At 40.3% G+C, this 24594-nt stretch overlaps 1 protein-coding gene across 1 annotated transcript in view; it reads left to right on the forward strand.

Annotated features, from left to right (window-relative positions):
* The window catches only part of RNF216 (ring finger protein 216), a 157602-nt gene that overhangs the window by 52587 nt on the left and 80421 nt on the right, over positions 1 to 24594 (forward strand). Inside the window, exons 8-13 of the mRNA XM_069486600.1 lie at positions 6137 to 6251; positions 14160 to 14299; positions 17723 to 17773; positions 19397 to 19534; positions 21758 to 21906; positions 22419 to 22497. Of these exons, the coding sequence (XP_069342701.1) occupies positions 6137 to 6251; positions 14160 to 14299; positions 17723 to 17773; positions 19397 to 19534; positions 21758 to 21906; positions 22419 to 22497 (672 nt within the window). The remainder of the gene's footprint in view (positions 1 to 6136; positions 6252 to 14159; positions 14300 to 17722; positions 17774 to 19396; positions 19535 to 21757; positions 21907 to 22418; positions 22498 to 24594) is intronic.

A 24594-nucleotide genomic window follows, 5' to 3' on the forward strand; every position in this document is an offset into this window, starting at 1 on the left:
TCTTGGAGTTCCCAGTATAGCTGCAAAATTTCTATGCTTTTTATTTTTTTTTCTGATCATAAAGCTCTATAGGGACAAAAATGCTATCTCATTGCTAAGCATTTTTTGTTTGTTTGTTTTGAGATGGGATCTCACTGTGTGGCCCAGGGTGGTCTCCTGGCCTCAAGCAATCCTCCCACCTCAGCCTCCTGAGTAAGTAGGTGGGATTACAGCATGCACCACTGTGCTAAGTGGGGGTTTTTTGTTGTTGTTGTTGTTGTTGTTGTTGTTCTTGTTTTTTGGTGGAGGGGGAGGTATTGGAGACATAGTCTCTCGCTCTGTTGCCCCAGCTAGAGTGCAGTGGCATCATCCTAGTTCACTGTAGCCTCAAACTCCTGGGCTCAAGTGATCCTTCTGCCTAGCCACCTGAGTAGCTGGGACTACAGGCATGTGCCACCATGCCTGACTAATTTTTCTATTTTTGTAGAGACCAAGTCTTGCTCTTGCTCAGGCTGTTCTCGAACTCCTGGCCTCAAGTGATCCTCCTGCCTTGGCCTCACAGAGTGCTAGGATTACAGGCGTGAGCCACCCCATTCAGCCTGTGCTAAGTGTTTTCAATGAATAACTTCTAAATTGAAGGGAACAAGCAAAAGCCTTAAAACTCACAGCAGGAAATATTTCTCAAAATGGATATTTGTTTTATCAGAATAATTATTTCCATAATTTCAAAAATCAAACAGTGCTAAAATGCTTATGTATAATTTTTTAAATGGCAGGCTAAAGGCCCCTTCAGGCTTTTCCTCTACTCTCCTGAGACAACTTTCAACTCTTTTACCTATTTCTTCTATTTGCCTCCATATTTGTGAACATATGCTTATGCTTGATTCATCAGCTTTCAAAAGTACTTGTAGCTTTCCTTGTGGTAGATGGGGATCCTGAGTCTTACACACACTCAAACTCACTCACACTCTCATCTTTTCAATAGACACAGTTTTTATTAAATCTGTTTTCAGAGCTTTCGTTATTATGACTATGGAAATGTACACTGCTAGGGCAGGTAATGTAGTATGCTAATGTTCTTTTCTTGAATTTTCTTTTTTTTGGGGGGGGGTGGTGTTAAAGTTAGTTGCCTCAGTGTTTTCATTTGCTTTGGTTTTCTATTCTTTTGATTTTGTTTTTGTTCTTTGACTCTCCAGCTAAATGTTTCCACACACTGCAGCTCAGCTCAGACAGTTGTGCTTATTGTCAGAGCTGCCAAGTAATCCCTCAGTTCACACCCCTCCCCCCAGCCGCCTTCCTCTGTCTGTCCTCATTATTCTCCGCCCTTGCTGTGTAGCTGTCATCGAGACTTGCATTCGCCATCATCTTGGGAATTCTCTTTGCCTTTCTCCTGGTTTACCCCTGTATTCTAGATCTGACAAATTTCTCTGTCTTAGTTTACATGTTCACTCTTGACTGATAGTTCCACTGAGATGAAAATTATCTCTCCTCCAGTTTTCTTGATAATTTGCCACAAATATGACTACAGCTTTCCTTCAAACAATTTGTTAAATACCTTCCTCAGGCCACACACCAGGAATATCATAATGAATGACACAAGCCCTTTCATGAGGCCTAATCCTAGTGGCCTGGGCTGTCTTTTTAAACCTGCCTTTAACTTCCAAGGTGGTAGTTCTCAAGATCTCCACTCCCCAGGCCTGCTAGATTTCTCCCACCTCCCACCAGGCACAAGTGACACCCATTGTTAGTATTTGCAGGTCATCCCTTGAAGGAAATTTGGCCATTGTCACAGATGTCCTAAAAATCTTACCAGACTGTATCCTGAGCCTCGGAACTAATACCTTGACGGGCTATTTGACTTGCGAATGTGAACAAGCTGGGGACAGAGAGGCCAGACAATAGAAAAATTACTCTTGAACATCTCTTGTTGCTAGATTCCTCCTCCTGGGCTTTTTGAGTACTTAACTGCTGGTGGGTGCTGGCCTAGACCTTGAGGATCAGTAGAACATGACAACCCAAAATGAGTGAGTGAGGCAAAGACCTCAATCAATGGAGGTTTATTAAGCCAAAGTTTGAGGTCACTCCTGGGAAAAGCACAAACCACAGAAGCATCTCTGCTCTCCGAAAAGGGATTTGGAAACTCAGTATTTAAGGAGAGAGGGCATACAGAAAGAAAAAGGAGGGAGAAAGGAAGGCAGTGAGGCAAATGGTTACTTTCTGGAAATCTGTGTTTTACATAAGATAAGGTGAAGGTTTGAAGAGAAAAAGGGAGCAAAGGAAGAATCAGTTATTACTACCAGATATCTCTAGGTGGGTGGAGGATCTTGTCTTTGTTCTGCATGTTGGAAGATGAGCATGGAATCTGACTTTGGTTTTAGGAGTTAGGCTTCATCGCAGACCTAAAGCTACAATTTGCATATCCTTGCTTATAGTAGGCCAGCTAGGAATATCTTTATGAGTGATCTGTTGAGGTATCCTCCATAGATGCCCAAGGCCTTTTACCTTTCCCTGGTGATCTGGCTAATGCATGATAATAGTAACAGCTATTCATTTGGAAGGCGGTGTTCCATGACTCAGTCTCCAGGCTCATCTTCCTTTTTGCATAAGGGGTGGAGGGGAGGTAGGTTCTGAGATTTTTTATTTTCCTTTATAAACACAAAGTAGAGGCCAGGCATGGTGGCTCACGCCTGTAATCCTAGCACTCTGGGAGGCCGAGGCGGGAGGATCGCTCAAGGTCAGGAGTTCGAGACCACCCTGAGCAAGAGCGAGACCCTGTCTCTACTAAAAATAGAAAGAAATTAACCAGACAACTAAAAATATATAGAAAAAATTAGTCGGGCATGGTGGCGCATGCCTGTAGTCCCTGCTACTCGGGAGGCTAAAGCAGTAGGATTGCTTGAGCCCAAGAGTTTGAGGTTGCTGTGAGCTAGGCTGACGCCACAGCACTCTAGCCCGGGCAAGAGTGAGACTGTGTTTCAAAAAAAAAAAAAAAAAAAAAAACCCACAAAGTAGCTTTCTTCCAAAGAGCTTTCAGTCTGCTTGGGAAAACAGAGGGTAAGGGGGAAACATGATTAAAAGTGTGATGAGTGTTCTAAAGCAGGTGAATAAAGCTATTGAGAGCAGTAGGAAAAAAAGAAGATATCATGTGAGCAGAGCCTTGAAGGAAAGATGTTTTCACTGGAGGAACTATACACACAAAGGCTAAGAGGCATGAAAAGTAACTGTGGTGCCTTTGGGGTGGGTAGGTCTAAGAAGGAAGGAATTCTCATTCTATAATCTGTTTCTATAATCTGGTCTTCTTAACTAGGCCTTTAGTCAGTATTAAGTGATGATTGATAATATATTAGTAACTATTAAAGTAAGATGTTGGAGACTCCTTTAATTTATAGTCAACATTTTTTAAGATGAAGTTTCCTCACAAGTACCAGTTTATGTCTGTATTACATGAGACTGCCACCTGGAAATGGTATTTAAATGGACCAAGGTAATGACCCTCATAGGCATGTGGTCAGGTGCCTCTTTGTGGTGTGGTCAAGAACCCAGTGCACCACTGCCATGCAGGAGCTATGAGTTCCCATTCTAGCCTGTTACTTGCTGATGAATGACACCTACCTTTTAATTAACTCATTTTTAAAATGTAGCTTAAAATAGCCAGTCTACTTCCTTTCCTGAGTTTTTGCAAAACAGCAATAGTTCCGGGTGGGGTGTTTACCTTTAGGTAAAACTTGGTAGATATTAGTAGTCTTACAACTGAGTACAAAAATGTGACTTTAAGATTAGTGCCTAAGATTTGTAGGGTACACCACTGGTAGTGGGAATTTCAGAAAGAAGAAATAGAAAGCAAGAGAGTAGAAATAAAAAGCCACATTTCTGCAACCATGGATGGAGTTGGTTGGGGAGGTGGAAAGGTAGCAAGGCGAATTTTGCCAGCTTTTGATGGGGTTTCACTCAATATATCTGTGAGGACAAGGTAATGTTGTCAAAAAGAGAAGCTTTAGTTCCAAGACTGGCCTGAGGCCAAATCCTCACCTTCACTAAGGTTTGACACCTGGGGCAAGTTCGTTCCCCTCTCTAAGCCTTGCTTTCCTCTACTATAAAATAAATAATACCTGTCCCAGAGGATTATTTTGAGAATTAAATGAGGTAATGGTAGAAAAATCTGAAAGGAAGGATTGGAGATAAGGTGAAAGAATGATCCTTCTTCTTCTGTAGCTCAAATGCTTTCTTTTGTTATCATTTCACCACAGGGATACATAGCTGTTTATCTAGAATAGCAGATTCAGAATGTGATCATTGGCATCTTGCCTATAACACATACATATCTGTAACTATTCATTATTCCCCACGTGAGTATTACATGCGAGCTGTGCAAGTTGCCAAAGATAACACCTTGAGCTCTGATAACTTCCTTGTCCTCCAGAGGCTCCCAGTCTGGTGGAGTAAAAACACTGAACAGAGAAACAAACAAATACATATGTAATTGCAATGGTAGTAAAGATTTTGAAAGAAAAATGCAGGATCTTTGAAAGACTAAAACAGGAGGCAACCTAAGGTAGTCTAAGGAGTTCCTGGAGAGCTTCCCTGAGCAAGTGACGTTTAATCACAGACCCAAGTAGGAGTTAAGTGAAAGGGGGAGTGGAAGATGTTAGTGTCATTTATGGGGGTGAGGAATACTGTAAAAAACTGGTTTGAGGCCAGGCGCGGTGGCTCACGCCTGTAATCCTAGCACTCTGGGAGGCCGAGGCGGGAGGATCGCTTGAGGTCAGGAGTTCGAGACCAGCCTGAGAAAGAGCAAGACCCCATCTCTACTAAAAATGGAAAGAAATTATCTGGCCAATTAAAAAATATATATATAGAAGAAATTAGCCAGGCATGGTGGCGCATGGCTGTAGTCCCAGCTACTTGGGAGGCTGAGGCAGTAGGATTGCTTAAGCCCAGGAGTTTGAGGTTGCTGTGAGCTAAGCTGACGCCATGGCACTCTAGCCAGGGCAACAGAGTGAGACTCTGTCTCAAAAAAAAAAAAAAAAAAAAAAAAACTGGTTTGGAGGGAAAGAATCATAACTTCAGTCTGGGAAACATTGTTTGCCAATGTACTGACTAGCTCCTGGGAGATATTCAAGTGAAAGTAATTCATTGAGTGGTTGAATGGACTAAAAAGGTTGGAAATGTGGGCTGGAGATGGGATTTGAGTCATCAGTATATGGAAGGTCACCTCACCAGCCTGGACGAGGTACCTAGAGAGAGTATCAGGTGGGAAGAGGGGACTCCCAACATGTGAAGACCAAGTAGAGGATGGCAGAGAGGAGGGAGGAAGTTGGGAGGGAGAGCAGTCCACATTATTAAATACTGCAAGAGGACAAGTGTGATGAGGACTAAAATGTAGATGGTAGGCACAGCCCCTCGTTGGTAAGTGTGGATGGATTAGCAGGTGGAAAGGGAGGGTAGATGCCAGACCGAGGCAGCTAGAAAGCTCATGCTCATGGAGGGTAAGGTGGTGAGAAAACACATAGACAGCTTCTTTGATAAGCCACACAGCTGCGAAGGGGAAGAAGACAGGGGCTGATAGCTGATAGGGGGATGAGATCAAGGAAGTCTTGTCTTTTCTTTTTCTAAGGTGGCAGAGATGAGCACTTTTACATGCAAAATAGAAAGGTGGAAGAGAGGGAGAAGCTGAAAGAAAAGGAACTATCACCAGTATAGGAATTTTGAGCTCCAGTGTGCCGGTGGGGGGTGGGGGGTGGGGGGTGGGGGGGATTGGGGGAGCTGGGTATGGGTACACCTAAGAAGAGTGTGGGAAGGAAGTTAGTGGAGTCAACAGGAAGTGTTGACCAGAGAAGCGACATGGAAGATGTGCCTACAGAGTGTAACTTAGCAGCCCTTTGTCCTGTGATTTAACCTCCACTTACACAAGGACAGCTTGGACAGCTTTTATCTTCCTAAGTCACCCTTTAATGTCAGTAAACATTTTGATTCCACCACCAAAATAGTGCATAAAAGAGAAAATGAAAACAGTGAAATGCTGCCACTGCCTGTTTCTGGTAAGCCGTGCAGGGAAGATAGCTGAGACTGAGTCAGAATGAGACTTGGGGATTGCCGATGTTGCACATTTTCTGATTTTCCATTTACAAAGGTAACCCGTCCTTTCCTCAATTTTTAGGCCTTTTCTGACGCCATCAAAAAATGGCAGGAGCTATCACCAGAAACCAGTGGAAAAAGGAAGAAAAGAAAAGAAATGAATCAGTATTCTTACATCGATTTCAAATTTGAACAAGGTAATGACAGACCGTGTGTGGTGCTGACAGTGTGTGAAGTTGCAGTGCTTGCCCTTCCCTTCCCACGAAGTCAGTGAAGCAAGTCAGGTTACAGGCTGCTTACTAAGTGCCCAGCCAGGCCAACTCAGGGAGTGACTGACTGGTACTCTCTTGACGGCACATCAAAATCTGTAAAAGTGGATGCAGTTGTCCTTTTTCCTACTTTGGATACACTGTAACAGGAAAATTTTGTGCAGTGTTAGAGAATTCACATACAGAAAAGTGTTTGGGGACACTGTTAAGCTTGGGGAAAAACTGGTCCTGAAGGCTTGGTGAGAATTGGCTGTATCATTAGTAAAAACTACCTAGAGTAGTGATTGATGGCTTACAGCAGAGGGTCACTTATGCACCAGAGAGATCGGCCAGTAGCCACGTGTTTCTCTACCATCTTATTATTCATACTGATGGAATAACTACTGAAAGCCCTTTCAAAGAGGTTACTTCAAGTCTGATCCCCCAGAAAGTAAACTTGTCAAGTTTTATAACAAATTTCATCTGAGTTTCTGGTGTCCAGTGAAAGAGTCTACTACAACTTTTTCTATAGATCATGTCATAAACAGGACTATTCCCCTTTTCTCTCTTCTTTCTGTCACATGTGTATGTAATTGCCAAACTTGGTTTCAGGTATTACTAAATGGAAACTCCCTAAGGTAACTGTAGAGTTGGAAAGTATCTGAATTTCTGAACTCTTGAGGATCTAAAAGAAGATCCCCCAAGCTGTGACTCCTGAGGTCCCTTAGACATGTCTTCTGATGTGACGTTCTCACTGGTCTGTGGCAGAATGAAGCAGTGACAGTGTGTAGGTGGTTTTTCATTCAGCTGGATTTATCACAGTTTAGACCAGGCATGCTTGTACATAGCCATACAGTCTTTGTTTCTGACTTCTAGTGGTGGAGAAAGGAAAGTACTACTTTGTAAAATGGTCCATCTCTTGCTAGTCGGCTCTATCTTTTAGAAAGTTCTTCCTTTATATTAAGCCAAAATGTACCTTCCTAAAATTTCCTGCCATGGTTGTAGTTCTTGCCTCCAGAGAGACTCCTAATCTGGCTACTGCCCCTTCATCAGCCTGACTGACCTTCTCTGCATGTGCCCTTTGCTCATTTGTCAGGGTCTCTTTGAAAGTCTGGGTGTGTGAGTCTGTATGTCGTACTCCACATGAGGTCTGCTCCAGAGCGACAACAGTGGGATTCAGATTCTATGCTTCCATCCACACAGCCTAAGAATGCCTAAACTTTAAAAATCAAAGCACGTTCTGCTACTGACTCACATTAAGCCTTGATCTTAGGGCCGAATGCAGTGGCTCACTCGTGTAATCCCAGCACTTTGGGAGGCCAAGGTGGGAGGATTGCTCTAGCCCGGGTGTTCGAGGTTACAATGAACTATGACCACTGTGCCACTGCTAAAAAACCTTGGTCTTTACACCTGTGTTTCTATTAGATCGCATACCTCTCCCTCTCTCTCTCTCTCTGTCTCTCTCTCTCATTCAGTCTTGCTGCATCTCACATTTTTTTCCTGTTAACTTCATCTTACTCATTTCAGCCCATTGTTTTAGGTACAGCCCTTTAATTTAGATACTGATTCTTAAATAGTACTTATTAGATGATCTTTAAGGACTTTGGATGTATAAAATAGAAAAAACACTTGATTTATGTTAGTAATTTAATGCTTATGACTCACACTTAGTCTTTCTTAACAGTTTTCCATAAGCACATAGGCAAAGAATCCCTCATCTGTTCCAGGAATCCCATTGTTCACCTTTTCAGCTTGTTTTCCATCTAAGCCCTGCTCTTTGGGCTATACATTGTGTGGCTCTCCCTCCTCTGTCCTTTTTATAGTATTATCTGCTGACTGTTGCACAGTCTTCTTGTGAAGAGTCTGGTTAGAATTTGGATGTAAAGTGAACATCAATAAAAATACAGCCTATCTCCTCTTAATTGGTGGGAAAAAATACAACATATCACCAGTTCTACACAGTCTCTTATAGGTAATAGAAGAGTAGGAAACATTTCATTGTATGAAGCCAGTGTTACCATTATGAAGCCAATATAACAAAACTAGACAAGACAGTACCACAAAAACTACAGACCAGTATCCCTCATAAATAGAGGTACAAAAATCTTTAACAAAATATTAGCAAAGAGAACCCAGCAATATATTTTAAGAATTATATACCATGTACAAGTGGGGTCTGTTCCAGGGGTACAAGACTAGTTCAGTATTTGAAAGCCCTCCAGTATAGTTCACCGTGTTAATAGGCCAAAGAAGAAAATTTTTTTTTTTTTTTTTTTTTTTGAGACAGAGTCTCACTGTGTTGCCCAGGCTAGAGTGAGTGCCGTGGCGTCAGCCTAGCTCACAGCAACCTCAAACTCCTGAGCTCAAGGGATCCTCCTGCCTCAGCCTCCCAAGTAGCTGGGACTACAGGCATGCACCACCATGCCCGGCTAATTTTTTCTATATATATTTTTAGCTGTCCATATAATTTCTTTCTATTTTTAGTAGAGATTGGGTCTCGCTTTTGCTCAGGCTGGTCTCGAACTCCTGAGCTCAAACGATCCGCCCACCTCGGCCTCCCAGAGTGCTAGGATTACAGGCGTGAGCCACCGCGCCCGGCCCAAAAAAGAAAATTATATGGCCATATCACTTGGTGTAGAAAAATCATTTAATAATATTTAATACTCACTCATGACTAAACTCTCAGAAAATTAGAAACTGAGGGGAGCTTCCTCAACTTGGTAACATCTACAAGAAGGCCTGGAGCTAACGTCATACTTAATGGTAAATCCTCTCCCCTAAGATTGGGAAAACAGCAAGGATATTGTCTATTTACTGCTATACAACATAGTTATCGAAGTTCTAGCCAATGAAATAAAGGAAAGAAAAGGAAATTAACAGTATAGATCAGAAAGGAAGAAATAAAACTGTATCTTTATACAGATGACATGATTGTCTACATAGACAACTCCAAAGAATATACCCCCATAAATCCTAGAACTATTAATAATAAATGAGTTCAGCAAGTTTCCAGGGTTCCCTTATTCATGGCTTCACTTTTCGTGGTTTCATTGACCCATGATTTCAGTTACCTGAGGTCATCTGTAGTCCAAAAATATTAATGGAAAATTCGAGAAATAAATACTTTGTAAGTTTTAAATTGAACACCGTTCTGAGTTAGCGTGATGAAATCTGGAGCCATCTGGCCTGGGACATCATCAGCATATCCATTCTATATACACTGTCTGCCTGTTAGTCACTTAGCCTTCTCAGTTATTAGATGGACTGATCTATAACTGTAGTATTACAGTGCTGTGTTCAGGTAACCCTTATTTTACTTAATGATACTAATATTACTAATTTCTAAATTAAACTTTATCATAAATGTGTATGTGTAGGAAAAAGCATAGTATATAGAGGGTTTGGTATTATCCAAGGTTTTAGGCATCCATTGGAGATCTTGGACCATATCCTCTGCAGATGAGGGGGAGACTACTGTATAAGTAGTGCCTATAAATAACTTCTATTCACTGGCAATGAACATGTGGAAACCAAAATTTAAATATAATTCCGTTTACAACCTCTTCCAAAAAATACTTAGGTATAAATCTAACAAAACTTGTACAGGGCTTATGTAATGGAAACTACAAAACACTGATGAAAGAAACTCAAGAACTAAATAAATACCATGTTCATGTATCAGGAGATTCGACATAGTAAAAATGTCAGTCCTCACCACATTGATATAGAGGATTAATGCAATTCTCTTCAAAATCCCAGCAAGATTTTTTGTAGACACGGGCAAGTTTATCCTAAAATTTATCTGGAAAGGCAAGGAATGAGAAGAGCTAAAACAATTTTGAAAAAGATAAAGTGGAATCAATCTACTTGATTAAGACTTATTACTTAGCTACAATAATCAAGACTATGGTGTTTGTGGAAAGATAGACACATCAGTGGAACAGAATAGAGAATCCAGAAGTAGACCTCCACAAATGGTGTTGGGGTTTTTTTTACAATATATACATATTTATAAATAAGTAGCCTAATTGAGATATAATTCATATATGGTTCCATGTTTAGTATAGTCACAGTTGTACAGTCATCACCACAATTAATTTTAGAATATTTTCATTGCCCCCAAGAGAAGCCCTGAACCCATTAATAGTTACTAGTTATTTCCCTCTATCTCCCCCAATCCCTGGCAACGACTATAGATCCCATCTCTATAGATTTGCCTATTCTGTACATTTCATATAAATAGAATCATGCCGTACATGATCTTTTGCAAGTGGCTTCTCTTTCACTTAGCATAATATTTTCAAGATTTATCTACGTAGCATGTATCAGTACTTTGTTCCTTTTTATTACCAAATAATATTCATTCTATGGGTACAGAGCATTTTATTTATCCATTCATCAGTTGATGGACATTTGAGTCCCCAGCTGATTTTTTACAAAGGTGCAAAAGCAATTCACGGTAGGAAAGATAGCCTTTTTAATAATGGTTCTGGAGCAATTAGGTATCCATACATGCCTTATGCAAAAATTAAAACATAAAACTGTACAACTTTCAGAAAAAGCAGAAGTCTTCATGATCTAGGGGTAGGCAAAGAGTTCTTAGACTTGACACCATCAAAATTCAAAAGTTGTAGTCTTCAAAAAACTTTAAGAGGGGCAGGGCGCGGTGGCTCACACCTGTAATCCTAGCACTCTGGGAGGCCGAGGCGGGTGGATCGCTCGAGGTCAGGAGTTCGAGACCAGCCTGAGCAAGAGTGAGACCCCGTCTCTACTAAAAAATAGAAAGAAATTATATGGACAACTAAAATATATATATACAAAAATTAGCCGGGCATGGTGGCGCGTGCCTGTAGTCCCAGCTACTCGGGAGGCTGAGGCAGGAGGATTGCTTAAGCCCAGGAGTTTGAGGTTGCTGTGAGCTAGACTGACGCCACGGCGCTCACTCTAGCCCGGGCAACAGAGTGAGACTCTGTCTCAAAAAAAAAAAAAAAACATTAAGAGGATGAAAGGATAAGCTGTAGACTGGGAGAAAATATTTGCAACCCACATCTTTGACAAAGAACTATTATCTAGAAAATGAAAAGCTTTCAAAACTCAACAGACAGTAGAAAGATGAACTATCCAAATAGAAAATGGGCAAAAGATGTAAGACATTTCACCAAAGAGAATATAGAGATGGCAAATAAATAAAAGATGTTCAACATTATTAGCCATTTGGTAAATGCAGATAAAAAACCACAAATATCACTACATACCTTTCAGAATGACCAAAATAAGAAGTATTGACAACACTAAATGCTGGGGAGGACACAGCTAACTGGATCACTCATACATTGCAGGTGGCAGTGTGAGATGGTGTGGCTGCTCTGGAAAATAGTTTGGTGGTTTCTTAAAAACTAAGCACAAGACTATAATTCAACACAATGATTGCATTCTTGAGCATTTATCCCAGAGAAATGAAAACTTATGTTCACAAAAAAGCCTTACATACATGTTCATAGCATCTTTATTCAAAATAGCCAAAAACTAGGAGCAACCCAGACACCCTTCAACTGATGACTGGTTAAACTGTGGCACATCCATACCATGGAATACTATTCAGCAGTAAAAACAAACAATTGATACATTCAACAGCCTGGATAAATCTCCAAAAAATTATGCTGAGTGAAAAAGCTAATTCCAAATGTTTACATACTGTGTGATTTATTTAACAATCTTAAAATGTGAGATGATAGAGATGGAAGACAGATCAGCATTTGGCAGGGTTGAGGAACGGGTGCCCCGGTGGGAGGGAGGGAGGCAGGTGTGGCTCTGAAGACAGCAGCAGAAGTGATCCTTGTGGTGGAAGTGTTCTGTATCTTGACTGTCACTTTAAGTGTCCTGCTTGTGACATTGTACCACAGTTTTGCAAGATGCTACCATTGGGGGAAACTAAATAAGGGATACACAAGATCTCTATTTGTTACTGCATGTGAATCTGCAATTTTTAAAAAATTAATAATAAAAGGTTTAATTTTAAAAAATACATATCACAACTCATAGGATGCAGGAAAAGAAATTACAGGGAAATTTTTAGACTTAATTGCACTTAATTTTTTTTTATTTATTTATTTTTTTTTGGAGATCAGGGTCTCACTGTGTTGCCCAGGCTAGACTTGAACTCCTGGGCTCAAGTGATCCTCCTGCCTCAGCCTCTTTCTGAATAGCTAGGATTATAGGTGCATACCATTGCACGCTGTTGCATTTATTTTTAAAATAAAGTAGTAAAAATAAATGTTAATACTTTAACTTGATAAGCCATAAAAAGAACTGAGTAAAGACAAAAGAAGAAATAATAAAGGGCAAAAATGATTTTTCGAAAGTTAAATGGAAATGATAATGATAGTAATTAGCATTTATTGAGCACTTAGTATGTACCAGGCACTTTCCTAAGCGCTTTACATGGATTAATTCATTTATACTTCAAATAGCCTTATGAGATATATGTGCCATTATTATCATTTTACAGATAAGAAACTGAAGCACAGGGAAGTTAAATAACTTGCCAAATGTTACACCGCTAGTGAGTAGCTGAGCTGGGATTCCAACCTTGGCAATCAGGTTTCAAAGCTTACCCTCTTAACACTGTGCTTTATTACTCTCTTAATATCAAAAACTGGTTTTCAGGATAAAAATTTAAAATTTTAAAAAACCTAGCGATCCTGGCTCTTTGGGAGCCTGAGGCAGGAGGATCTCTTGAGGCCAGGAGTTGAAGACCAGCCTGAGCAACATAACAAGACCCCTATCTCTACCAAAAAAAAAAAAAAATGTAGCCAGGCGTGGTGGAATGCACCTGTAGTCCCAAGAATTCTGAAGGCTGAGGCAAGAAGATCACTTGAGCCCAGGAGTTTGAGATTGCAGTGAGCAATGATCATGCCACTGCACTCCACCCTGGATGATATAGCGATAACCCATTTCTAAAAGAAAAATTAAAAAAAAAATCTAGCAAGAATGAACAAGGGAAAAGAAGAATAAAAATAAAATGTATCAGGAACCAGATACAGTAAATATGGTTAAAATCAAAAGAGATTACCAACAACAGACTTGTGAGTAATTGAAAAATCTGGATAGAGTGGTTTTCCTAAAAACATAGATTACCAAATCAACAAAAGAAATACAAAATCTAAACAGACCAATTGCATATTTGTTATTCTGCCATCTTTTATTCTAATGTTATTCGTTGTGGTGATTCTAGGTACTACTCTTTCAGCTTTTTGTATATTTGAAGATTTTCAAAATAAAAAGTTTAAAAAACATTCATACAGCATATTTGCACCTACCAGAATGGCTCAAATTAAAAGCTGATGCTACCAGGTGTTGGTAAGGATGTAGAGTGAGTGGAGCTCACATACATTGCTGGTGGAAGGAGGGTGTAAATTGGTACAACCACTTTGGAATCCAAACTAGCATTATTTTCTAAGCTAAAAGTAAACATATCTCATGATCCAGCAGTTCCTACCTGAATTGCAGACAGATACATAAACAGCTATAAGTAGCCTTATTCATAATAACCCCAAACAGTAAACCCAAAAGTCCTTAGATAAAGTGGATAAATAGTTGTGTTATATTCACACAGTGCAATACTGACAGGATAGGAAAGGCTCTCCAGTTGGAGCATAACTGGGTGAGGGAGTCAAAAGGGTGCATGGTAGATTCCAGAACCCAGTCTTCCCAAATGATAGAATGCATTACAGAAGTCATAAAGAACAAACTGCCACGAATAGGTGGGGGACAAAGCCACAGAAGACTTGAAATGGCTGGCCTAGATTCCTAGCAAACAATTGTCTGTATGATTTTGCATTGTCATATATCTTCTAGGTGACATAAAAATAGAAAAGAGGATGTTCTTTCTGGAAAATAAGCGGCGACATTGTAGGTCCTATGACCGACGTGCCCTCCTTCCAGCTGTGCAACAAGAGCAGGAGTTCTATGAGCAGAAAATCAAAGAGATGGCAGAGGTAGGAAGATGTGCTGTGGTCTTGGAATGTGTTTCTGGGATTCTGGTTTGCTGTTAGGGATTAATACAAATTAGCAGCTCTTAAAGTGTGGCCCACAGATACCTGGGTTCCACAAGACTCTTTGGTGGGGAGGGGTCTGTGAGGTCATATCTTAAAATGACGCTAAGACATAGTCAGCCCTTGAGTAACATGGAGGTTAGGAGTGCCAACCTCCACACAGTTGAAAATCCAAGCAAAACTTTTGACTCCCCCAAAACTTAGCTACTAATAGTCTGTTGTTCCTGGGAGCCTTACAGATAACACAGTTGATTAACACTGAGGTCCCCAAACCCCTGGCCACAGTGGCCTGTTAGGAACCAGGCCGAAGCACTCCACCCCACCCCACCCCACCCCACCATCAGTAGAAAAATTGTCTTCATGAAACTTAGGAACTGGACCACACGGTGGGAGGTGAGCACCAGGCAAGCAAGTAAGGCTTCATCTGTATTTACAGCCACTCCCCATCCCTCACATCACTGCCTGAGCTCCGCCCTACCCTTCCGTGGAAAAATTGTCTTCCATGAAACCGGTCTCTGGTGCCAAAAAGGTTGGGGACCACTGGATTAACACATATTTTATATGTATTACATATGGTATTTTTTAGAATAAAGTAAGCTAGAGAAAAGAAAATGTTAAGAAAATCATAAGGAAGAGAAAATGTATTTACTATTCTTTAAGTGGAAGTGGATCATCCTAAAGGTCTTTATCCTCATTGTCTTCATGTTGAGTAGGTGGAGGAGGAGGAGAAGGGGTTGAGCTGGCTTTCTCAGGGGTGGCAGAGGTGGAAGAAAATCCGGGTGTAAGTGGACCCGTGTAATTCAAACCTGCATTGGTCAAGGGTCAGTTGTATTTGCTTTTTTTCACTCTGCTGAGTTTGTACCAATAGAGCAAAGCAATGGTACCTTAGCATGAATTGGGCCAATGGTACAAAACTATAATCATTATTTTCTTCACTACCATGCCACTCAAATTTTTAAGAAATGCCAGTTTCACCAGAAAATGTCTTTGATAAAGCAGTAAAAATCATTTTAGTCAATTTTGAGCCTTGAAAACATCTTTTCAATATTCTATGTGACAAAATAGGAACTGTGCATGAAGTGATTGTGTTGCATACGAAATGATGTGAAGCTTGTATCAAGGAAAAGTACTTGTGTGATTGAGTCCCAAGCAGCTGAATTAGCCACTTTTTTTTTCACAGAACACCATTTTTACTTTAAAAAATGACTAACAAAAACTATGATTGTTCAAAATTAGGTATTTGGCAGGCATTTTCTCAAAAATGAACAAAGTCATTATTTGTGACCAATGATAAAATTTTAGATCTCTCCAGAAGGAGCTCAGAAAAGAAAAATTGTAGATCTCAAGCAGAAATTAGAATTTTAGAAAAGTTGTTTTCTTGATCCACCCATCACAGAATTTTATTCGTTTATATCACTATTGATCTCATCATAAAAGTACTTAAAGCATTGGAAAATTGGTGGGTGTATTTTAGTTATTGTAGTATTCTTCTTGATGTCCACATTGTCCCATCTCTGGCCAATGGCAGCCCCTTCAAGTAGTCCTCAGTAGTCTCTGACAACACCCTTGCTTTCTGGCACAGCAAAGTAACCTAGTTTTAACATCTGTCTCTAACCCACACCTGGAATCAACAGTTTCTCCAAGATGCTGTATTTTCTTTGTGGAAATTCATGCTGAGATAACTGTTTCAAACTTGGTTTACAGGTTTTTTTACTTAATATCTTCCATTTTGTGTTTATATTTCTTATGCTAAAAATCTTGAGTCTTAACGTAATTCTTATCAGATTATATCAGCTTAAAAATATAAAATCAAAATATTTACATTTTTGATGGCACATACCTATAGTCCCGGCAATTTGGGAGGCTGAGGCAGGAGGATCACTTGAGCCCAGGAGTTCGAGGTTGCTGTGAGCTATGATCATGCCTGGTTTCTAGCCAGGGTGACAGAGTGAGACCCTGTCTTAAAAAAAAAAAAAAATTATTTTAAAGTCACTTGAAGTCTAGTTATGCCATTAACTTGATAAACAATTTTCATTTGTTTCTGTTTATTTTCAACTTTTAGAGAGTTGGTTGTTTGTTTGTTTGTTTATTTATTTATTTATTTATTTTGAGACGGAGTCTCACTCTGTTGCCCAGGCTAGAGTGCCGTGGCGTCTGCCTAGCTCACAGCAACCTCAAACTCCTGGGCTCAAGCAATCCTACTGCCTCAACCTCCCAAGTAGCTGGGACTACAGGCATGTGCCACCATGCCCGGCTAATTTTTTCTATATATATTTTTAGTTGTTCAGATAATTTCTTCATATTTTTAGTAGAGACGGGGTCTCGCTCTTGCTCAGGCTGGTCTCAAACTCCTGACCTCAAGCAATCCTCCCTCCTCGGCCTCCCACAGTGCTAGGATTACAGGCATGAGCCACTGTGCCTGGCCTGTGTCTATTTAATTTTATAAAATATTTTTAGCTCCAAGGTCAAAACTGTAAAATAAGGAATGTTCAGAGGGGTCTAACTTTTGCCCTGTCCCTTCCTATATATAACCATTGTTACTAATTTTTGGGTTATCCTTCTTTATTTTATGCAAAAGTAAATATGTGTATGTATTTTTATTTACCCCTCTTTCTTACCCAAAAGGTAGCATACTCTTCTGCACTTGCTTTTTTCACTAACAGTGCATCCTGGCAGTACCTCCACAGCAATCCATAGACATTCTCCTCTTTCCTTTTTGAAACTGGCTAATATACCATTGGATGCAATACCACAGTTTATTTACTGACAGACCTTATTGATGGGCATTCAAGGTTGTATTCAGGTTTTTTTCTGTTATAAATAGTGCCATGACAAATAAGTTTTTATACACATCATTTCATACTTCTGCTCCAGGGCATCTTTGGTCTAAACTCCTATAAGAGGCATTAATGAACCTGTGCCAGGTTGGCCTTCCTCATGGTTGTACTGTTTCGTGTTCTCACCAAAGGTGTGCAAGACTGCCTGTTGCCCCACAGCCTCAACAGTGGAGTCTGTTGTTAAACTTGGTTTTTACTCATTTGATCTTTTGTTTGCTTATGCTATTCTTTGCTGTTCAAAAGTGTTTTATGTGTCAGTCTTTTCCCTTATTCATTCCACATTCTGAGTCAGATTTAAGTTGTTCAGATTTAAGGCACATTTTTCCATATTTTCTACTTGAATGGTTTCCTTTTTTATATTTAGCTCTCTGATCCATTTTGAATTTATTCACAGGTAATTTTTTAAACTACTAACCTACATAACTGAAGAGATGACTATTAATAGTTATGTTTACGGAAATAAATACTAAATGGTTAGTGTCCTCTTTGCTAAATTTGTATCTGAATGTATGCTTTTCTGGTTTCTCAGCATGAAGACTTTTTACTTGCCTTGCAGATGAATGAAGAACAATATCAAAAGGTAGTTTGAAATTTCACCTTATTTTTTTATTCTGCTTATTTTCATGGGCTGTTTTCTCATAGCACATTTCTTTAGCATTTTGATGGCAAATTTGTTTTTGTATAACCTGTCTACCTGCGGATTTTGAGGTTCAGCCAAGTTACAGTCAGATACATGAGTTAGTATAGTCACTCTTAATACTAGACTGAATCAGAATTGAAGGGAAGCTAATAATAGATGTTCCTGTTAGAAAACATTACCTGGCCGGGCGCGGTGGCTCACGCCTGTAATCCTAGCACTCTGGGAGGCCGAGGTGGGCGGATCGTTTGAGCTCAGGAGTTCGAGACCAGCCTGAGCAAGAGCGAGACCCCATCTCTACTAAAAATAGAAAGAAATTATATGGACAGCTAAAAATATATATAGAAAAAATTAGCCGGGCATGGTGGCACATGCCTGTAGTCCCAGCTACTCGGGAGGCTGAGACAGGAGGATCGCTTGAGCTCAGGAGTTTGAGGTTGCTGTGAGCTAGGCTGATGCCACGGCACTCACTCTAGCCTGGGCAACAGAGTGAGACTCTGTCTCAAAAAAAAAAAAAAAAAAAAAACATTACCTGAAATCCATCAGATGGGCTCTTAGAGGAAAATTTAGAACTTAGATGTCACTTTGGATTTAAAAGGAAGAGAGATGTCTAACCTGAGGGTGAGGTGGGTTTCTGTATGAGATTTGCGTGTTTACATAGACCTTGTCTAACGCGGGTAAGAATGGTTGATGATTGGATCAATCACTGCACTTAATAAGAGAGTAAATGTCCTGGTACCTTACTTGAGGTTGCTGATTCAGTTAGCTTCAGTAGTGCCTTAAGATAAAGCTTGGGCTGGGATACAACCCCCTCACACTCCTCTCTTAAGACAAAAAGGAAAAACTCCAACTTTCAAAAGCTTTTTGGATAACATCTCTCATACCACTTACCCCTGCCTTTTATAATCAGTGTAGCTTCTGATTATGGATGTTATAGTTCCTTTCGTGCCATGGAATTGATGAATATAACTTTATACAAGTAATTACTCTAAAGGATTTTAAAAGGCCAGGTGCAGTAGCTCACGCCTGTAATCCCAGCATTTGGGAGGTTAAGGCAGGAAGATTACTCGAGGCCAAGAGTTCAAGACCAGCCTGTGTAACTTATCGAGACCCTGTCTCTACCAAAAAAAAAAAAAAAAAAAATTTAAAAATTTGCTTGGCATGGTGGCATGCCTGTGGTCCCAGCTATTCAGGAGGATCGCTTGAGCCCAGGAGTTCAAGGCTGCAGTGAGCTATGATCATGCCACTGCACTCCAACCTGGGTGACAAATCGAGACTCTGTCTCAAAACAAAAACAGCAACAACAAAGCACAAAAGCCCGCTGTCTTTAGCTTTAGATTAATATCGTGCTAGCATCTTGAGTTACATTTATATAGCAGAAAACAAGCTACATTTATATAGCAGAAAACAGCTTGTCATTGTTTTACAGCCCCTAGGGGTTGCTTTTTTTACCTCAGAATATGTGTGTGGTGTGGGGAGGGGAGGGTCTGGATATGAGGATATGAAACAAGACTCCTCCTCTGCTTGAGCGTAGGACATTTCATGTTTGTCTCTGATGGCCTGCAGGATGGCCAGTTGATTGAATGCCGCTGCTGCTATGGGGAATTTCCATTCGAGGAGCTGACGCAGTGTGCGGATGCCCACTTGTTCTGCAAAGAATGTCTCATCAGATATGCCCAAGAGGCAGTCTTTGGATCTGGAAAGGTAAGAACTATGTAATATGTCCACACATAGGAAACATTCAGAGTCTGAGTAGATGTTGATAGACGAGCGTAAATGCCTTGTGGAAGTGCCTCTTCTGGGGTAAAGTGGCATTCTGCTGATATGCTAATGTGTGCATTACCTGATTTTGTTGTGATTTTACTGGTTCCAGCCATGTGAGATTTCTTTTCAGGAAATGGTAGAATTCTTCCATGCCCCTTTGTCTAGCTCCCCAAGAGCACCAATTTCATTACTCCTCTTCCTGTTCGTAATCAAAGTGAAGGATGAACTCAAAAACAGACAACCTTGCAACCTATTTGAATGTATGAGAGTACATGAGTTTTGTTCTACAAATTTTTAAATGGATTTTTATAGTTGGATTAAAATATGTATATATTAAAATAACTTTTACACAAGATCATATTTCTCTGTCCAGAGCCAGTTTCTCTTGACATCAGCATAACACAACATGGAGAGGAATTTTTTATTGTGTCATACCAGTAAGTCTATAGTATTTTGTTCCAGCACCAATAGAAAACTAATGCAGTGATTAGGAACATGGCCTTTTTAACATCACCAGTCAAAAGACACATCAACATCACATACTCCCTGGTGGTGAATTAAGAACTTGCCAAAAATGCCTAATTTCATTCTAATCATGAGACAAATCCAAATTAAGAAACATTATACAAAATTACTGACCTTTACTTTTAAGTATCAAGGTTGTAAAAAGAAGCACTGAGGTCCTCACAGGTTGGAAGAAACTAAGGAGACATGACAACTATTAATAGATAGCATATGGGATCCTAGACCAGAAAACGGACATTAGTGGAAAACCTGGTGAAATCCAAATAAAGGCTGTGGTTCAGTTAATAGTATTACACCACTGTTAATTATCTAGTTTGGTTAAATACTCTATGGAAACATAAGATGTTAACATGAGGGGAAGCTAGGTGAGGAAGATACAGAAACCCTACTATTTTTGCGACTTTTAAAAAGTCTAATGTTATTTTAAAATAAAAAAATTTGGGGGTTTTTTTTTTGTTTGTTTTTGTTTTGTTTTTTTTTTTCCTTCAAAGAGTATGACCTTTGGAGTCAAGCAGAATGCATTGGACCTTGGGCTCCCTACTTAGCTGCTCTGTGACCTTGAGCAAATTAGTTCAGTTCCTCAATCCTCAGTTTCCTCTGTAAATTGGAAGTAATCATTGCTATGAAAATTAAACGAGATGAGTTTAAAGAACGTATTGTTAGATGCACAGTAAATGCTTCATAAATTTAGCTACTGTTATTTTTAAGATGTTGTCTTTTTCCATTTGTTTTCTTTGATGTCTTTCCTGTTGGAAGTGCTCCTTAGATGTCTGACATTTTTGTTCATATTAAAGAGCCATTTGGAAGCTGTTTGAGTAGTGGGGCTTTTAGACTGGTGAGTTTGACTCTAGGTGCCTGGATAGCCAGTTAGTTTTTGTATGAAGAACCCTAAATGATATTAGGTCTTTTTCCTGGGGCGAATCAGTGTACCTCCTGCCTAGCAGGTATAAGCCCATCTTCCAACATTCTGGAGCTGAATGGGAGGAAGGAGCTGGAGAATTCCCTCTTCACTATGCAGACTGCATTTCAAGCCCTGACTTGAGGCCACACCTCAGCTCTGCCTTTCTCTATGACTAGTTCCCGGCCAGAACCTTCTAGTCTAGCTATTCACAAGACCTTCCTCCTTCCTTCCACTCAGAGTCTGTAGGAACTAGAGGCTGAAAAACTGTTTTCAGTTTTTTCCTATCTGTCCCTGCCCCCTCCCCAACACTCAGCTCTGGCTTCCAGGGGTGTCCAGCTTTCCAAGATTTGTAGCCAGAAGCAACTTGATTCACACCAGCATCTCCTTTTCAGACACTGAGCTGTGGCCTTCTTTCTCTAGTCTGCTAAGCCATTTTCCCTTCCTCCATCCACTTTCCATCTTCATGAATTGTGATTTGGGCTTATAGAGGTCCTCTAGTGGTATCAGAGATGGACTTTGCGATTTTTGTTTCATGGTTTCCTTGATTTAAGTGTGATTTCTTGGAGAAGAGGAGGCAGAGAGATCTTTACTCTGCCATCTCAAAATCTATATTTTTAGTCACTATTTATTTGCCTCCCATCGAAAGATGCATTTAACTAGTGACGCTTTTTGTTTTTCTATAAATTTGGTTGAATTTTCTTTTCTTTTTTCTTTGCCTACTTACTTTATCATTCTAGTCAGAGCTCAGCTGCATGGAAGGCAGCTGCACATGTTCCTTCCCCACCAGTGAACTGGAGAAGGTGCTTCCCCAGACCATCCTGTGTAAATACTATGAGCGAAAAGCCGAGGAAGAAGTTGCTGCAGCCTACGCAGATGAGCTTGTCAGGTTAGTTCTCAGAGTCAGAAGCTGTTACCTGTCACCTCATTCCCCATTGTGAAGACTGCCTCAGCGCTTTCATCAGATAATGGAAATTTTGTAACAAAGCTATATCTTCCAGATTTTTTTGGCATTTCTTGCTGAGAAATAAGATAGTCCATTAGTTTTACTAATGGAAAAATCTGAAGCTCAAATTTTATCTGCGTTCCTTGGCACCTCCTAATCTTCTGGCCCATAGATACCGATCATTGCACCCTGGGTTGCAGGAAAATTGGCATGTGCAAGGAGTTCTCATTAAGGTTGGGAAGTGTTTATTGAATGGTTTATTCAGAGTGAGGACCTAGAATGCTGCCTGTGTTTCCTGGTAAGAGCCAGCACAAAAAAGAGGCTCAATCTATGTTTTAATGAAAATGAAGTAGTAAAAAGCAATGTGACTGTCCAGCACAAAACTCCCATCTTAGTGTGAACCAGATCAGTCTTTAATATTTCAAGTAATATTCCTTCTACTGTTTTGACTCTAGGTGCCCCTCCTGTAGCTTTCCTGCACTGTTGGACAGTGATGTGAAGAGGTTCAGTTGTCCTAATCCTCGCTGCCGAAAGGTAGGGTGGCGAATTTTTTTCTGGCTATGTATTTGAATTATGGTATCATGGCCTACTCTGGTGGCCCAAATATCTGCTGTTTATCTGCTTGCTGATACTTGAGAAGGATTTGAGCGCTCTCTTTTTTGAGAGCAAATGAAGGTTGGTACTTTGTGAATGATGGTTGTGATCTCTGGTTACAGAGATGGGGACCACTTATGGAATTCCAGTTACAAAGCTCTACATTCCTGTTTTATGTCATATTCTTATAAGGACAGATGTTATAATGTGAAATGTGAAAGGTTTTGTTTTTCTTGCACTGTGTTAGCATTTTTCTTGCTTGCTCTTTTCCCCCACTCTGTGCTAACGTACCCCCGACACACACACACACACACACACACATTCTTTTTGTCATTTTCAAAGTCCAAGCAACACTTCTTTGATTAAAGAACTGGGCATAATGGTGGCATCTCTGTCATATAAGAACTGACTATATCAGGTGAAACCAGAGCTATCTAGGCACCTCATTGTTGCAAATCTTTCTTCTCTTTAATTAGGCCCCTACTCTGTGAACTAAGAATGTCTTAAATTTTCTCAACTATTAATATTTATAAGTCACTTAGAGTTTTTTAGTGACTCTTAACATCCACCTAGACAAATATGTTTTAAGCCATTTTTCTAAAACTGTGCAATTAGAGTTGAACATTGCAATAGCTCTGCCTTGGAGAGAGTGAAGAAAGTACGGTAGAGTTTGGAGAAGGAAGAAGAAACTAAACTAATGGTTTTGTTTTTAACTTTAATATTTCTATATGAAATCTGGATGTATTCTTAAAACTGATGTAGCCATTTAATAATTTGTCCACACCCAGGCTGTTGCTATAACAATTGTCCCAACAGCCTCTAGCATCTTAGAACTAAGGAAGTAGAGTAACAGTCTGTCCCTTGTGTGCTTGCAGTGTGTCAGGTACTGGAATGCTTGGGAAGGTAATGCCTGAGCTAAGATACAGAGAGTAAGGGGGAAGTAGCCAAGGGAAGGAAAGGGTAGGGGATAGAGTGAAGATGGAGAAATATTCTAGGCCCAGGAAGCAGCAGCAGCCTGGACACTCACTGGTACCAAAAGTGTCAAGGAGGCTCATAAGCTGGATAGGGGCACTGCCATGCAGCATTCTGAGGTACAGGGAGAGGTAAAATATCAAGAAGTTCTGTTTGGCTGTTGAGTAGTCCAGGTGAGGAATGTACATCACTGCCACCTCTGGGGTCTCCGTGAATTGCTAAAAAAAAAAAAAAAAAAAAAAGAGCTAGGAACTACATTTCCTGGTATGGTTCCAAATTAAGTCTGCCAATGAAAGTGCTCATTTAAAAAGTGTTAATGAAGAAAATGATGAGGTTCATAAATTTGGAAAAGAAAGCTTTTGTTTCTTATAAAAGGTTGCAGCTTGTAGGTGGCCGTTCCAACAGGCTGAGAAGCAGAGCCTTGGCCAGAAGCCAGAACATGTGCTTCAAGACAAGGACAATGGGAACAGGAATTTATACTGGGCAGGATGGCCAAAAATACATATTTAACAAGCTATGGAAGGAGTCGTGAATATTTATGAAAGGAGAAACATGTGCATGCGCAGTCGAGCTTTATGTGCTTTTATGGGGTCCGTGTTCAGAAAATGGCAGCTCTCTTATGTTAAAAGGTGAAGCAAGGACACAAAAATCCCCTCTGCGTATACTACATAGACTGTAGTAGATAAAACCACTCCATGGTTGGTGGTGTGGATCACAAGATTGGTTTCTGTTTAGCTCTTAGGGAAAAAGCCTGATGGCCATTAGCAAGGTATAATGAGGCATGTCTGACCTCCCATCCCATCATGGCTGGGAACTTACTTTTAAGTTTTCTCTGGGGTCCCCTGGGCCAAGAGCGGGTCTGTTCAGTCAGCAAGGGGCTTAGGATTTTATTTTAGTTCACAAAAGCCAAAGGGGGAGGGGGGCATTGTTCTCTGAAGATATTTAGAAGCAGTCTGAGGGTACACATAAGACTGAACAGCATCCAGTGAGTGTATTGAGAACATCAACTTGGGATGTTAACAGAAGCTTCCCAGAGGCTCCTAAGATCCCAGGCAGGAACTTTGT

The sequence above is a fragment of the Eulemur rufifrons genome, chromosome 14 (genome assembly GCF_041146395.1).
Source record: "Eulemur rufifrons isolate Redbay chromosome 14, OSU_ERuf_1, whole genome shotgun sequence".
Lineage (NCBI taxonomy): Eukaryota > Metazoa > Chordata > Mammalia > Primates > Lemuridae > Eulemur > Eulemur rufifrons.